The sequence below is a fragment of the Drosophila hydei genome, unplaced genomic scaffold (genome assembly GCF_003285905.1).
Source record: "Drosophila hydei strain 15085-1641.00,03,60 unplaced genomic scaffold, DhydRS2 tig00008114-arrow-pilon, whole genome shotgun sequence".
NCBI classification, from domain to species: domain Eukaryota; kingdom Metazoa; phylum Arthropoda; class Insecta; order Diptera; family Drosophilidae; genus Drosophila; species Drosophila hydei.
In genome coordinates this window covers 1,804,910-1,822,159 of record NW_022045827.1, presented here as the reverse complement: position 1 = coordinate 1,822,159, position 17,250 = coordinate 1,804,910, and the positions used below count along the sequence as shown (strand labels likewise).

The 17,250-nt window shown below is 36.1% G+C and overlaps 1 protein-coding gene across 7 annotated transcripts in view; it reads right to left on the bottom strand.

Moving 5' to 3' along the window:
• The window catches only part of LOC111599103 (CUGBP Elav-like family member 1), a 52,576-nt gene that overhangs the window by 18,900 nt on the left and 16,426 nt on the right, over positions 1-17,250 (bottom strand). For 2 of the 7 annotated variants that reach the window (XM_030224517.1, XM_030224518.1), the window contains exon 2: positions 12,525-13,022. The exons of 2 other annotated variants lie outside the window; for them this stretch is intronic. In XM_030224517.1, the coding sequence (XP_030080377.1) occupies positions 12,525-12,912 (388 nt within the window). In that variant the 5' untranslated portion in view covers positions 12,913-13,022. Of the gene's footprint in view, positions 1-12,524; positions 13,083-17,250 lie in introns of those variants that run through there. 3 more of the 7 variants (XM_030224521.1, XM_030224522.1, XM_030224519.1) reach the window with 2 other exon arrangements.

Below are 17,250 nucleotides of genomic sequence, written 5' to 3'. Positions count from 1 at the left end.
TCGTACGCAATTTGTGTATTAAATATACGTTTTAAGTTTATTTATTTAAATAAATATTTGAAATTTATTTTATTTAACACTTTTTAAATTAAATTTAATTTAAAATCATTAAAGTGTAGCGAAGTTTAAGTTAAGTGTATAAGGAAAACAAAAGTCAATACATTAACCAGGACAAAGTCATTCGCAGTTGCACGCAAAATGTTGAGCAGGAAAATATGCCTGAAGTGTTGGATTTGCATAAATATATTTATGCATATACATGCAAGCAGGCAGTCGAATGTAAGACACAAATACATGCATACAAATTTAAATATATATATATATCTATATATAAATGCAGTTCTTCTGGGAAATCGCTACATTAAAATGCTTTGTTTTTTGGCAAGCAGATGAGCATAGCAAAGCAGAGAAATATTGAGATAAATATATATAAACTTATGAGCAAACCAAAGTCGTAACTGGAGGCCAATTGAAAAAGAGAGAGGAAGGGAGAGAGAGAGAGGGGGCTTGTGTTAGGGGAACGAGGCTTGACAAGCGTGCAACATTATTCAAAGCATAGCCGCAGGCGTTATGGCAAAAGCTGTAAAGCAATACATGTGTAAAAACAGATGTGAACAAGCTGAGGCTAATGGCTGTGATTGTAATTGTGTGTTTTGGGCTCCGACCTAATAAATGCCAAATAAATGCGGAATTAGTGCAGCTCAAATAGTTTCTCATATGTTGGGTGGACGGGGCGGGGCGTATGATTTTATATTTATTATATATATTTAAATACATTATATTAATTTTATTAAATTATGTATTAAACCTCTTTAAGCTATAAATTATAGTTTTCATAATAAATATATTTTAATATATTATTATTTTATCATTTTCCGCTGCAAACAATACCAGACAGCTGGCAATTATTTTTATATTTCGGGCATTTATATTAAAATTGATTTAATTTATATAAAATATTTTTAAAATAATTTCGTAATTAAATTTATATATTATGTATTTATTAATTTATTTGTAAAATGTTTCTCTTTTTTGCCAAGCTAAGTACTTGTCTGGCTTACAGGGCGTATGACTTGTATTGTGGCTATTTATATAGTAAGCATTGCATAACATTAATTAAATGGCATCTGTTTTTTATATTTTCTTGAATTTATAGCACTTTTTATAATTGTTATATACGAAATTATAATATTCCCGAATACATTTAATTAATATATATATTTTTTTGTCTCATTCTTTTTTTTTTCTTCTTACAACTGGGAAATTAGTTGAAATTCCGTTTTAATTTCCGTTTCCGCATCAACATTTTCCGCTTGTCAATTATTGCAGAATTATGCAAATATGTTGTCGGCGCAGCACAGGAAAAAGGCGAAAAAAGAACTTGAAAAATGTCGAAAATGTGCGCATTAAATGCGTCATCCACAGTCGCGCCTCAGTCAAAGTTTCAGTGGGCGTGGCGTGCCGCCTAATTGAATTAAAACATAAAAATTTTTTGCACCGCAATAAGTTTTTGGTTGCGTCTAACGACCCCTCGGGGTAGGCTATAAACTTTACCCGCCAAGGGAACCGCATTTGGCGGCACCTCCAGAGATAAGCAATGAGCACTGAATGCGTGTGTGCAACCGTGTGTGTGCGTGTGTGTTTGTGAGTATGCGTGGGTGTTCATATAACGCTTGTTGTACTGACTCTTTACTGCATTTTGATATGCTGCAGTAACTTTGAGTGTATTTTGACTTTAAGCTCTATTAAAAATACATTTCCCATAAATGTTAGTCTACTGTTAAGCAGCTTAATAGTTTTGCATATCGCTTGAGCTTAGAGAGATTTTAGTGTTGTATTTAACACTGGTAAGCTAAAATTTATTATTAATATTCGAAGGCAGCTTATCAGCTTAAATACTGAGCATCTTGATAGCTTAAGACTTATGAAAACTGCCATAATACTGACTTTTTTGATATTATAATTGATAAATATACGACATAAATATTTAAATTATTATTGGAATTCTCTCTTTCAATTTCAATTATCTTTTCATACTGAATCAAAAATATCTAGCCTTAGTCGCTATTTCACAAATTTCTATCTAAACGCATTTCAGTTTTATTATATTCAAATTGAAATTGAATGCGCCGTTTAAACTGTAAACTGGCAGCAATTATGGCGTTAAGCATGATTGTAAAAACAGACGCAAATTACGTGGCTGCTGTTGCTTTTGGCTCGTTGTTCAACACTTTTGGCAACTCATTTGCAAAATATGCAATAAATATTTATGCAGCTGAGGCGGCTGCAGCAACTTAACAACACAAACAGATACAAATATGTGAAAAGTTGCTCCTGTTCTACACACACACACAGGCGCACACACAACTGGCAGCACTTGAATGAAGGCTCCACATGTGCATTGCATTTTCATTTATTAAGTCTGCCGCGTTCGCTTAATCTGAACAACAACAAACAGCAACAATAACAACCAGAGCAACAACAAATTGCACGCTCTGCACATTTTTCGTGCATCTTGTGGCATGTGTTTATGTTTTAATTGAAAACGGTAAACGGTAAATGTTTTGAATCTGCGGATCATGCAAATTGCATCCTTCACTCCAAACACGCGACTGTATTATGCTAAAAATTTTAATTGAAACTTAGCAGAGCTGGTTTCTTGTTGCCACAGCCAAGACGACAACGTAGTCTTACAGTAGCTGAAACTTAAGACTTAAAAACACAATTTCATTTTAACTATTTGGTTTCGCTAGGGATCATATTATTTGCATCTATATCATAAATTATGCAATACTTCGTTTATAATGCTCAGCAGATAAGTTTTCATCGAAGTCATGTTATTGATGTACTTTATTAATGACATTATAATGAATTATATATTTTTAACATTTTTTTTGCGCCAGAAATTTAAATTTAATATTTTCTTTTTGCAACTAAATAATTAAATGTAATTTTTTATATTAAAAATGCATGTAGTTCCCTGCTATACTTTTTCTAAATTTGTTATCCCACTTTAAATATTTAAACTCACACTGATTCAGAGTGAGCTTGGTTAACATTAGAGTCAAATTTCTTGTCGAGCAACGGAATTTTCATTTAGCAAAGTTTCCATATTACGTGGCTTTTATATCGAACTCGTAGCGCTTTATCAATCTGAACAGAACTTTGTGATAAATGATAAAATAATCACTCTTTAAAGCCACTTTTAAATAAAAAACACAAATTTTAAAAGTTTTTTCCATACTTTTAAGAACTATTTTTATTTATAAGTTATTTCACTTCAGTCTTTGGTTTAAGCTTTCAATCATTTCCTCATCCCGACTGCATGTTATTATGACTGCATTGACGTAAATTTTGAAATTTTCAACTTTAAATCAAAGGCAACTTGCATATTTCATTTTGCGTGGCCCCGCGCTGTAATTCTCAGGGCAACAAAGTAATCACCTGGCATTCCATGCTCTCTCTCTTCTCTCTCTCTCTCTCTCTCTCTCTCTTACATTGCCCATGTCTTTCTCTATCCCGCTCTACCTTAGCTGAGCTCAGTGGCTGTGTCCCTGTTGATTATTATGCAAAGCGCATGGCGAATAATTTTGAGGCAAATCAAAAAGCAGCGCAAAAGTTACAACTAATAAAGATGGAGAAAAAAATATGAAGAATATTTCAAAGAATTTACGACTGTCAGCGACAACGTAGAGAGAATTTGGTCGCATTTGAGCGAAACTCCCCCGCTGCCAGAGCTGACTGACTGACTTATTGACTGACTGACTGACTGACTGAATGAGCGACTGAAGCCCTGGCTGACTGAGTGACAATCCAAGTGTTTTTGACGTGACGTTGCCGCCAAAGCCGCAAATATGCAGAACACCTCAAGATTAAATGTGCAGCACGCTGTGGAGTCGAATGAAAATGACATAAGATACTTTACGACGTCAAGCGAACAGCATGTGTGTGAATGTGTATCATGTGCATGTTGTTATTGCTGTTTTTGTCGAGAGCAACGCTCATTGTCTCACATCAGCATTAAGAGGCAGCACGTGCGTCACCAGAACCAGTTCCAGCTAAAAGACACGACCGCCAACAACGTCAGCGGCAGTGCACAAGCCAAATAATCAGATGGGAGTACAACGAAACTAAAAGAGCAACTCAAAAGCTGAAATTAATAAGTACATTGCAATTGAGTTTAACTAAATGTATCTATGAGTTACAGCAGCGTTGCTTGAGGTGTCTGTGTATCTATGAAATGCAATTTAATATCCTTAATATCTCGACGATTTACTAGACACAGCTGTGAATCTGCATCTGTAAGATACAAATAAAGTATCTTTACTTTTAAAAGTTTTGCTGAATGTATTTACAAAATGTAGTACATTTTATTTAATGTATCTTTGGAATACAATTGTACCTATTAATAGAGTTTTGAATATCTGCTAAACATATAAACATATAAAACATTTTCTTCAAGAAAATTTTCCAATCAAAATTCTACTCGAGTGTTTTATTTACTGAGATATAATTTAGAATATACAAAGCAAAATCTTAAAGCTTTTAAAGATTTCCCATATGATTTATTCAAAATGTATCGAACATTTAATTTGAATTAAAATTGCATTTTGAAACATATATGAAAACAGAAATTTAGTATAAATTAATTCTCAGGTTTATCAACGGCCACATTCCGTTTGCAATTTTGAGCCATTTAAAGACCTGCTGTCTGTCAAAATGCATTTATCTAATGAATTACCTGGACTTGGACTGCAGCCAAATGATCAGAACGCCTTGTACGCAATGCTCTGGGCCATAGGATCTTTAGATCTTAACTGGCATTTGGGTTTTTAGTACTAATTATGCCAGGCAGTAATGGACAGGCCTCGCATGGCAAGCCATGCAAATGTTTGACCACAAATTCGAATAGTTTTTCGAATTGAATGTTTCCATTTGTGTGTAGTGGATGCCACTTGAGATACACTTTCAACAAATGCAAAGTGCTTGAAAATATATAAAAAACATTTATAATGCGAAATTATAATAAAAGACTTGCTGAGCAGGCAGTCAATAGGCTGCCGCGTTGTCTGGCAACAGTCGCATATGCATTGCATCCACTCGTCTTTGGAGCTCAGGGCAATGTGCCAGCCAAGCACTTGAGAAAATCAAAGGGGGGTTGTGCAGGGTCACTGGAAGGGGTAGAAGGGCAGAGAAGGACTGAGCATTGGTGGCACATTAGAATAGGAATTGCTGGCGGGCAGCGGTAATTGAATGAGCCAGCAGCACAAAGCGCACTGCAAAGCGTTTCGGTCAGTTCTCTAAAAATCATAAAGTAATTTGATAGACTAACAGATGCCCTTTAATGCCTGCTGCTGTGTCACATGTACTTTTATTTAGGTATATAAAGCAGAAATGGTTTTCGAAATTCATTTAAGATTATATAATTATTGCTACTTCCTACACAACTGCTAATATGAACAACTATAATCAATAACTACAGGGTATCTCTATATATTTATACTTTTTATACTTATATAACACACAAATGAACCCTTCAAGCAAATGCTGAAATGAACCTCCTCTCCCGCACTCGCCATCAAAGCAGTTGCAGCCCCCATAGACTTCCCAAACGCGTTGACGTTCTACGACTGCTGGCAGTTTGGCGATTGCCCAAACGAACGGAGGGAGAGAGAGAGAGAGGGGACTAGCGCTGCGGAAATTGTGGCGCTCGCGGCCCGGAAGTGTTGCCAACGTAATCGAAACGTGCTGGCTTTGGCAATGCCAACGACTGGGGCTTCTGCTGCGTCCTGCGACCAAACGGCTGCAGCTACCAACTGCTGCTGGCTGTCGACGACGGCGTCCGGTCAAAGAATAAAGCACAGTTGCCACGCCCCTCCAGTCGCCAGGCGCTCGTCAACCTTTTTGGCATGTCACATGTTGGGGGCTGCCAACTGATTTAAATGATTTTGCACATTTGTCGCAGCGGTTGGCAGCGCGCATGTCATTAGCTTTTATTAATGCTAATTGTATATGAACAGGTCGTGTTATGAATGACGGCTCAATCTAATTAAATGAAGGTTGCTTTCGGTTATTAAGTTAACAATTATTTATCAAGTCTTAAACATTTTGGTTTAATATCTTGCTGCTCTGACTAAGCATACCTTTAATAAGTGATTCGCTCAATTAGCAAACATTTCGTTCGCTTTGTAACCCACACGAACACACACAGGCACACACACTCTTTCACTTACACTCAATTCAAAACTTGTCTATGCTAAATAAGCGCCCTTCAAGCATGGCTCTCGGTACAAAAACGAAGCGCAGGACAGACTTTGACTATTGGCTATTGCATATGCAAAATTCAAAATGCTTTCAAGCTGAGAGGCAAGTCCCGCCCTTTGCTCTTCTTCTTTGTATATCATTGTTGAACAATGTGCCAGAGACAGCTACATACACCAATGCACTCACACACACACAGCCAGACAATTATAGATGTGCCTGCTAAGGATGAGCGCGTGTCTGAACAAAAACCAAATATGAAATGTCGGAGCTTTTGTTTGGCCTTTATTTAATACACATTTTTTTTTGCTCTGAATGATCATGTAAATTGTGTTTGATGCGACTTTAAATCGTCATATCTAAAGCCAAATACTGTAGTTCTTGAGTCATGTAGCTCTTAGACAGATGAAGTTCAGAAGACTCTTGCTGAAGCGTGTTAGCTTCTTAGTGTCGACTATAGATATATGTATTGCCACAATAAAGTCGACTTAGATAAGGTAGATTCCTAGTGACCTGCATATCATGATAAGTTCGAGTTAAGTCATATTGGATCCGTATGGAATCTAGTTATGTTCAGCTTCGTATTAGTTAATCATAATAAATTTAGCCACAGTTTAGCTTAGTTTAGCTGAAAATCGTATGTAGTTGATATAAGTACAAAGCTTTACTTGCTCCGAGAGTAGAGTGAAGTTGACATATTTCCTGTAGAAGTCACAGCAAAGTCATGTTTCGACTGACCTACAGGCATAGCCGATAATCGTGTAGATCTGCTTAATCGTTCAACATTCGAGGAAGAGCCTTGTTTTGTTTGACTTCATATGAATATCAATCGGATTCATTCCATCTGCGCATACAGCCATCTCTTATAGCAACTTACAGTCTCATCTCTAGCTCGCATCAATATTCGCCTGCGATTGCTCAGATAAATAGGCAATAAATATGCATGAGCTGCTTTCGTTTGTAGCTTGTCAAAGTTCAGCAAAGTATTCTGTGTAAGAACTTTCGTCTGCCTTTTCGAGTTTCACTCAATGTACACTAGGCAATGTAAATATATGCAGAGAGACAGCTACTCAAATAAGTATTTGTGTGTGCATATAGTATATATAGTACACACATATTTGTATCTCTGCTCGAATGTGTATTTGTATTTATATCGATGTCGGCAATTGATTACGTATTCCGCATGTTGTATTGTCGCGACAGAATTTAATTTCGTTCTTATGGGACGCACAGTCGATCGAGCGACCAGTACGTCGCCTATTGCCTAGACCCAGCCCCTTGGACCTCCCTCTCAGCCCCCTCTATTAGCTTTATCCACTCCGACTGGTCTGTATTGAACTGTAACGCATTCAAAGTTGTTGCTGTTGCTGTCGTCTGTCTATCGCACTATTGTCTATGCAAAATGTACGACAACAACAACAGCAACAGCAGCGGCACTAGCAACAGAATATTTGTTGTTTGTTGTTTGAAGAGTCCCACAGAATTCACGTATTTGTGTTCTCTGGTCACTTGTCTGCCATTTGACGTTTCGGTTTTACAAGTGTATGTAGGTGTGTATGACTGTGTATGAGTGTGTGTGTGCGCGTGTGTGTAAAGAGTGGGCGTATTGTACAATTTTCAATAGTTCAGGAAATTAGTTGCAAACAAATTGTCTAACCTAAACTCAGCTGAGCAACTCAATTACAATAAAAACAATAGAATTTTTTTAAATATCGCTGAGAGAATTCATTCTCGGCTTTTGTTTTCAGCAAATTGAATATTGAAGGTTTATTTTAATAACTTATAAGAAATTCTTATAATATTATCACAAACAAATCTACTCAAAGGTGAAAGCTTAAGCAATTCGCTTTGAAAGCCTATTAAAGCTTTTGAGCTGTTATAAGTTACATAAAAGTAAATTACATATATAAAATATATGAATTATATTACAAGTATTAATTGATTCGTCTATAGAGCGAGCTTCGCTTTGGTTCATATGTCATGGAAATCAGTGCTTAAAACTTTTTCTGAATAAAATCAATTTGATAAATAGATAAAGTTTATCAGAAACAAATTGATCAATTGTAGCATTAGTTATGTAGCTTAATAAGCTATTTTTTCTTCTCTCTCTCCCGCTGCCTTTCTCTCTCTTTTTCTCACTTTGGGTCTATTTAATTTTTTTCTCTACCTTTTCCTCTCTTTATCTCCCTCACTCCTTTTGTGTCCCTGTCTTTCATTCTTTCTCTAGTTTTCGCTCTCTCTGTTTATATCTCTCCCTATCTCTCAATCTCTCTCAATCTCTCTCTCTCTCTTTCTCTCTCTATCGCTCTCTCTCCTCTCTATCGCTCTCTCAATCTCTCTCTCTCTCTCTCTCCCTATCCCTATCTCTCTCTCTCTCTCTCTCTCTCTCCCTCTCTAATCAATCTCTCTCTCTCTCTCTCTATCGCTCTCTCTCTCTCTCTCTCAATCTCTCTCTATCGCTCTCTCTCTCAATCTCTCTCTCTCTCTCTCTCTCTCTCTCTCTCTCTCTCTCTCTCTCTCTCTCTCTCTCTCTCTGTCTATCTCTCTCTCTCTCTATCTCTCTTTCTGCCTCTCTCTCTTTTTGACCTCCCTCCCTCCCTTATTCAGTCTCTCCCTCTGGCTCTCCCTCTCTATCTTTCTTTCTTTCATCGCAACTAGTTTCTATATTAAGATTGATTTTTGCTGTCTTTGCATGCTTTGGCTGGGATTTCGAGTCAAGTTCATTTGGAGTTTGCACAACTCTCACACGCGTGTTATTTATGCAATTAGCGAGCAGTTGCTAAACCCTGAAACTATCATCATCATCAACATCATTAGCAGCGCTAACTCTAGATCAGAGATCGGTTAGACTTTATAATTTCAGTTTCAATATTTGTATAAGATGATTTGTGAAAGCAATTTTCGGCTTTTCCTTGACAATTTCCTTGACACTCTCGAAATATGTGACAGTTAAGCTTGCTTAAGCTTCGAGAGCGTATTTCGACGAGGGTTGCCTCTGCCGTTGACATGCAAAAGCAGCTACGTGACATGGCAATGTGCAACGTGTTTGTTGTTGGTTGTTCGGTTGCGGTTGATTATTGTTGTTGTTGCTCGCTTGGTTGTTGCCCCAGCGAAACGTGTTACATTTATGTTAACACATTGGCGCACGTTGCGTACGAACGAAATGCAGATAATGACCAAAAAGCATTCGCCAACTCGCTCGCACCCCAATGCCATGCCACAAAATTCTAAAACAGACAACCTTATGCAACATACACACAGTGAGCGAGATATTTGCACGGGCTGTTACGTTTCACTTTGACTGACAGCCATTTTGACTTTGACTATTTGTGGCCCCTTCCCCTGCCTTCGCCTGCCGCTCTCCGCGCTGTTTGTCATTTGATCTGCTCATAAAATTATTAGTTTTGCTGCTGCTGCTGCTGCTGGGTTACGTGTCTGCTGCATTGAATTGCTTTAAAAATATATCATCGCATGCACTTGTTGTGCTCGTCAGACTTTGGGTCAGGTCATTCGTTCATTCATTCATTCATGCACTCATTCATTCAGCTAGATACGCATAGTTCTTTATTTATTTATATTCATTTTTCTTTTGGTATTCAGCCTTTTTGACGTTGGCCCTGCTTATTTATTATCATTATTTGCTGCCTGTCAGCATTGTCGCTACTTTAAGCAGCAGCATCGGCAACAGCAACAGCAACAGCAACAGCAACCACAACAAACAATTCATTTCGCATATAGCGCATAAATATGCAAGTCATGCGCTAAGTTAGATGACGACGACGACAGCGTCCACATCGATAGAAACGTCAAAGCTTGCCAACATTTTGCTGGCCCTTCCCTTTCCCTGCAACAGACACGCCTCCTGCCACGCCGCAAGCTACAGACAGAAACTGCAATCCAACAAATATCCCAATTCCCAACAGATATTCCCAAATGAGCGAAGAGTGTGCGTGAGTGCGTGTGCGTGTGTGTGTCTGAGTTTAGAAATTTTGCATGTGCTTTACGGCCAGAGCCACAAGACACATATTGAGAAAAGTTAACTCAGGGAGAGAGAGAGAAGCAGCTTCGTATTAGCCATATTTGGAGCAATCTGTATGCAAGTCGCAACAGCGGAAATGGATTAGATCGTTAACTTATTGATTTGCATGCACAACAGTCATTTTTGCTGTAGTTAGAATATGGCTCGAGCACAAAACAATTTTCAGCTTGAGTTCAAGGCGCAATTGTAACTGATTTGCATATAAAGCGAATACTTTTGGCGGCCATGATGATTACTTAACCAGCGATTAAATTGATTTTTATTTTTATTACTTTAAATGCTAAAAAGAAAATATATATGAAAATAAATTCTTGAAAAATGTATGGAACACATTTTAAAATAATGTATGTTAATTTAATTTTTTTTAGATAAATCAGACTTTTCTGTGGACTTTAAATTAATAAATTCAAGCTCTCAAATATATGACAGAAATATATATAGACAAATAACCAAGTTATATATCTATAAATAATTAAATATAAATGTATATATATATATATATGTATACATATGCATATAATATATTATAACTTGTTGACGATTAGAAGAAGAAAGCTTAAGATTTAAGCGCAGAATCTTAACATCATTTTTTTTTATGAGCGTGAAGACGAACCAGTTTTTAAAAAAATCACAAAAATAAAGCTAGTTGCAAATTGGCTTACACCTTTTTTTCGAGAAGATTTTAATTATACTTTATATATATACAAAATATATTTATGTAAGTATATATAATATACAAAATACATTTACTTTCTTATGTAAGCTGAAATTCACTTCTAAGCAATTTTATTTGAATTTTTTTATTATTGAATTTATTAAATTTTAATTTAGTCAAGCTTATGCTTAGATCAATCAATTATTCAGCAATATATTAACATATATAAATATGCATATAATATATATTTATTTTAATAATTTTTATGTTGTTTTAATAAATATATATTTATAAAAATATATTTATATATATGTATTTCGATAATTCCTTAATGTTAATAATGAATAAATATTTATATGTTTGTTTCGCTAATTTATTAATATAAATATTTGAATTTTATTTTAATTTCTATATGCCCAAATGAAAATATAAATATGTATATATTATTAAAATGATTAAGTTAATTGATATATAAATATATTTTTTTTAAATGTTACCAAAAAACATTTCGATTTCCAATTCAAATGCCTTTGGCAACTCTATTTTTTGGTGACAATAAGCCGCAAATTGTTTATTGTGTCAGCTCGCAAGCAACAGTTGACAACAAAAAAAGGAAAGGAGAAAGGAAAAACAACAGAACAACATCAACAACAAAGGGAAAAACAAAATGTTTTCCACTTTGGCCCGAAGTGCAAATCCCCTGACAAAGCTAAAATTTAATTAGCAGCCAGCAAGCGGCGTTTGCAAATGAAATTACACACAAAAAGGAGGCGCCGCTGCGTTGCATGCAACCGATGCCCAAAACAAACGCCCCCAACATCCACACGCTCCCACACACTCGCATGCCGCTACATATATAGATGTAGGCAGCATTAAAATCCAGCCCCAGCTTCACACAGTGGCTTAACATTTTGCCACTTGGCAGCGCGACGCCCGGACTAAGCGAAATACGAGAGAGAGAAAAAAGCGAATGGAAATAAAATACAATGACAACACATTCGCACGCACACACATGCATACAAGTGTGCAACACGACACGAGCGCCCCAACAACATGTTTTGTACACTGAGAGAAAAGGAACTGCTCTGCATTTTGGATTAACTTTTTTGGTCTAAGATTATAATAAAAGTTAAAGAATACAATTTAAATATATTTATATTCAATATGAATTAAATTACTCAATAGAATAAATACTCAATAGAAAAATAATAATAAAATAATATAAAAATTTTAATAAAAGTTTTAAGATTCTTAAAGCAAGCTTAAAAAATTTTTCGTGAATCGGCAAAATCAAATCAATTCACCACATTTAAATACCCATCTCTTTTCTCAGTGTAATCCTCGAGAGCTTTACAATAAACACGAAAATATAATTTGCAACATTTCGAGGCAGGCAGCAGGCGACGCGTTTCCGCAGCCACGTTGCAAGGTGAAGAGACAGAGAGAAAGAGAGAGAGAGAGAGAATGGATAGGCAAAGGGCGTAGGGTGATCAGGGATGTTGTTGTAACTGAAGTTAGTATAAGCCCGAGATGGGGCTTTTGGCTATGGCTGCAAGTAACACTAATTACCTGGAACTAAATATGGCGCCGGATTTGGTGGCGGCAGCCAATACGTTGCCGTTATCGCCGGATACGACTGATGGCCATTTGTGGCCATGTTTGTGGGCTGCTGCGGGGGTGGCGAGTGCGGCGACATGCCGGAGCCGCACAATTTGTTGTTGCTGTTGCTGTTGCTAGTGGGCTGGGCTGTTGCACATGTTGTTAGCGCTGTTTTGGCCGACAGAGGGCGCAGCTGCAGCTCACTAACATTGCCATTTCCGTTTCCGTTGATATTGGACGCTGAGAGGCTGCTGTTGCTGCTGCTGTTGTTGCTGTTGTTGTTGTTACTCTTGCTGTTGTTGTTGTTATTGTTTAAGCCATTGCTGCATTCCATGATATTTGTATTTGGATTTCTCATATTTATGGGCCGCTAGATGGCGCCACACACACACACACACACGCGCACGCACACCCACGTCGAGGGCAACTTGTTTTTATGAGCCTCTTGGGCTATATTAAAATGCAAAGCTATATTATATTAAAATTTATTTATATATTTGCATGTAGTTTAACTGAACATGATTCTCTCTAGGAAAAAACGAACACAAATACCGCAATTATTCACTTGTGCATAATTTGAATTTTATTTGAAACAAACAAAAATCGTTGATTCCATTTGTGTTTTGTTTTTTACATATTTTAATACGCAGCGCGTGCTGCAACCTTATTATAATCATTATCGTATTGTTGCTGTTTGTTGTTTTTGTCACACATTTAAGCGCACACATATATTTATATATATTTTATTTTTTTATGGTTTGCCATTTTTGTATAACCAATTAATTTGCCATATTGCACCGTTTGCTTTTGTAATATTGTATTTTTTTTCTGCTCTTTCTTGGCGATTGTTATTATTTTTTATTTACTTTCAATTTGCTGCATATCATCGCATCATATCGAGCGTTAATGTGCCAGGCATGTCATATGCACACACACACATAGGCGATATTTGCTATTGTTATTAAGCTTATTATGGCGATCACATAGCGTAGTTATTGGATTTTGCACTTAATGCCAGTTAGGATTCAGGTAATGAAATGATTTTGTTGCCCTCTCCCTGGGCAAAGCTTTCGCCGCAACAATTTTAATGTGCACTTTTCGTGCTGTTGCAATTCTCAAAATAGCAAAGCAGCTCATAAAATTTCAAATTTCGAATTTGAAATAAAAAAACTATTAAACGAAGCGCAGCAACTAAGCAAATTTGCAACTTTCCAGACCAAAGCGAATTTCACAAATGTCACACTTTGTCCAGAGGCCACGCCTATTAGTAAACACATCTCTCTACCTTCATACATATATAGAAATGTATATGTTAGCTATGTGACACCTGTCTGAAACTCTAATCAGCTTCAATATAGCTGCTAAGAAAGAAACGTCTGTGTTTATATAACACAGGCCTCACTCATATCGCCTATGTGTATCCCACTCTCTATCAGCTGTAGGGGGCGTGTCCATCTTGCCACCGAACCTGAAACCTAAACTAAACAACTGTCGACATAACACAAAATGAATTGTGAAATTTTAAGCTTATTTATTTACAACAACAACGACAACGACAACTACAACAAGTGAAGTCTCAGTTGATTTATTACCATGTGAAATTCTCTTTTAAAGACAAAAATATTAAGAAAAGAAAGCTGAATCGAACATATTAAGCGCTTTTAACAGTTCATCAAATGTTGCTAAGCAATAATATTTGTTCTCCGTAATAACAGAAAAGCTAAGCCCAAAGAAATTAATTGTTCAAGAGTTCTACATTTATTGCTATTGCGTATTAGAATATTTAGAAAACAGTTCTAGTACAAAGAGTTTCAAATAGCATTGCAAACGCATCTCTAATGAATACTCAAACATGTAGTATTCATTAGAGATGCGTTTGCAATGCTATTAGAAACTCTTTGTACTAGAAATGATCTAAAGAGATCTCCGCTGAGTGTCAAGTATAATGAAAATCTTCATTAATTCAAAGAAAACTTATAAAAAAAAAATATAGAAATATCACATCTTGTTTAATTGAAAAATATAATTCAAAAATATTTCTTTAAGTAAGATCTATATCCATTGTTAGCTACTCAACTCTCATATCATATCTCTGATCAATAGTTTTGCTGTCTTAAACCTATCGAAACTTCAACTTTTCCCTTAGCCTTTTGCCAGTATGTCAAGTACAAGTCTCAAGTCAGCTCACATAAGGTTAATCAACCTAAAAGACTTTGAGCATATGTCTTAAAACTCAACATATCGATTGTTTATTTGATGACAATCGATTGTTATTGTTTGTCTTAAAAATAGCTTGATGCGTTCATTTCGATTTGGTTAGGGAAAATGAAACGAAGTATATTTTCATGTCAACTATTTTCTATTGATTTTTTCTCTTCTTCTCTAGACTTTCCACAGCTTGTCGAGCTGGGCTATTTTCAATTTCTAGAGGCCCAGCTAAATTGACGTTTGTCTGTCTATTGACAGACTGCCTGCTGGGTCTGAGTTGTGGCTGTTGCTGTTGCTATTGCTGATGGACTATGTTGTTTGTACTTGGTCAACATGTAGACAGAAATATGCGTAAATATACGAAACTTATATGCTGACACATATATATGTGTGTACATATATTTGGGCTCAGGTACAGGTACTATATAGCACTCTGAGGAAAGTACAAATATTTATGGAAATATTTGACAAGTTTTGTGGCTCGAACCTTGTTACACGTGAAGTGCATTGCAACACAACGTTGCTGCTGCTGCTACTGCTACTGCTGCAATCATGCACGTTTATAATAGCATACAATATGTGGCATATTGCAACACTGCTGCCAATTGACTGGCTTGTAATCATTTTATTTCTATTTTTGTTTCCATTATTTGTTACGCTTCGCTGCCAACTAACCAATTTGTCAACTCGGTCAACACATGCGGCTCTAATTCCTTTTAGTTGTTGCTGGCGATCGCTTGACTGCAGTTAGAACTGATTAGCCCAATTAGTTAAGAACTTTGACCTTAACTGACTCCAGCTGGATATCAGATGTGCATATGCGACCTCAGCTCAGCGCACTTTGTACTTTATGTTGACTTTGCTATCTGCTTAGCTAGCTATTTCTCCTCTACTCGGCTCATTTGAATAAGCACAACAATTATCGCATAAACTTCATAAACTTCACATTTACACTCTGAACCTTTGGTTAATGTGCGGGTATCTGGAAATTTTTAGAGCGTAAAGCAACGCATTTTCATTATGAACATTATGAACTGACGTATCTGAAGCATGTTAAAAATAATAATAATAAAAAAAGAGAAGAAATAGATTACGCTAGCAATTTTATGGCTATAGAGAGTTTTCGCATAGACAGAGAGAGAGAGAGAGAGAGATATGGAGACTATAAATATATATATATATATATATATATATATATATATTTATAGATATATTATTTTACTTTTTATATGTTCATATTCCCAATCTAATATTATTTTATGTTATATATATAATATATTGATTGGAAACTTTTGAATATATATAAAATATATCAAAAAATATGTACATATCTGGAAGATAACTTGATCTTTTCTAACTTGAAGTTAAGTTCTATGCCTGCTATACCTATATTTTTTCCAATTCTTCTTTTAATATTAATATATAAAATATTTCTATATTAAACTATTTTTTTAATACCAATATTTAATTGATATTTAAAAACCTTTCTTGCTTAGTCGCATAGTTGCATCGTTCACCAAATATTTGATGCCCTTAATTTTGCTTAAAGTGCACTGTCATAGCTGCCCATCTATGTTGAGATTTACATAGAAATACTTAGAACTTGGAGCTATGTATATATATATATGTATAGTGTGCATATAAGTATTTTTTTTTGGGTTGACGAGCTGTTGACATTTTGTATTTAATATGCCGCACACCTTTGTTGTAGTCGACGTTGTTGTTGCTCAGAATTGACAACTGACAATTTCCGTTTGTTGCCGGGCAATACGCATTTGTGCCCCTCCCGCACCTCGACGTCAGCTAACCCAACTGATTATTTTCAATTGGAATTTACTTTGCTTACGGCCAAATGATTCATTTTCAACGCCAAGAAATCCATTACGTGATGTATTTATTTTTCTCCTCTCTCTCTCTCTTTCTCGCTCTATGTCGTTCTCTCTCTCTGCTTAAAAATTATATATGCTTAAGAAAACATTTATATATGTGTATAAGACAGAGAGCTACTGCATGGTTTTTATCTAGATATTTTCAATTTAATGACACTTGTGCTAGTTGTTTGCCTGCGGCATCTTTGAATATTTGCACAAATGTGGCATTCGGGGCAGAGTCAACAAATTTTCTCCTATTGTTTTCAAGCACATAGCTTATATATATACATATTTATGTATCTATATAGGGCGCAGCCGACCTTGAGCTAGACTTTACGCACGTACGTTCAGGTACCAGATCGAACTGTCAGATCGTGAAGATGCCAGCACATCTAAAGCCATTTATGATGAGAGCTGTGTGTGTGTGTGTGTGTGAGTGTTTGGGGCACACCTCGAACAAACTGAAGCATTCAAGCGTTACGCCAACTGTATCGGAAGTCGGTTTAGCTTTTATACAAATATGTCGCATATATATACACAACTATATATGCATAGAGGCAGCGAGAACTTGTGTTTGTTTAGTTGGCTGGCTATTGTTCCCTGTAACGAATCAGCTG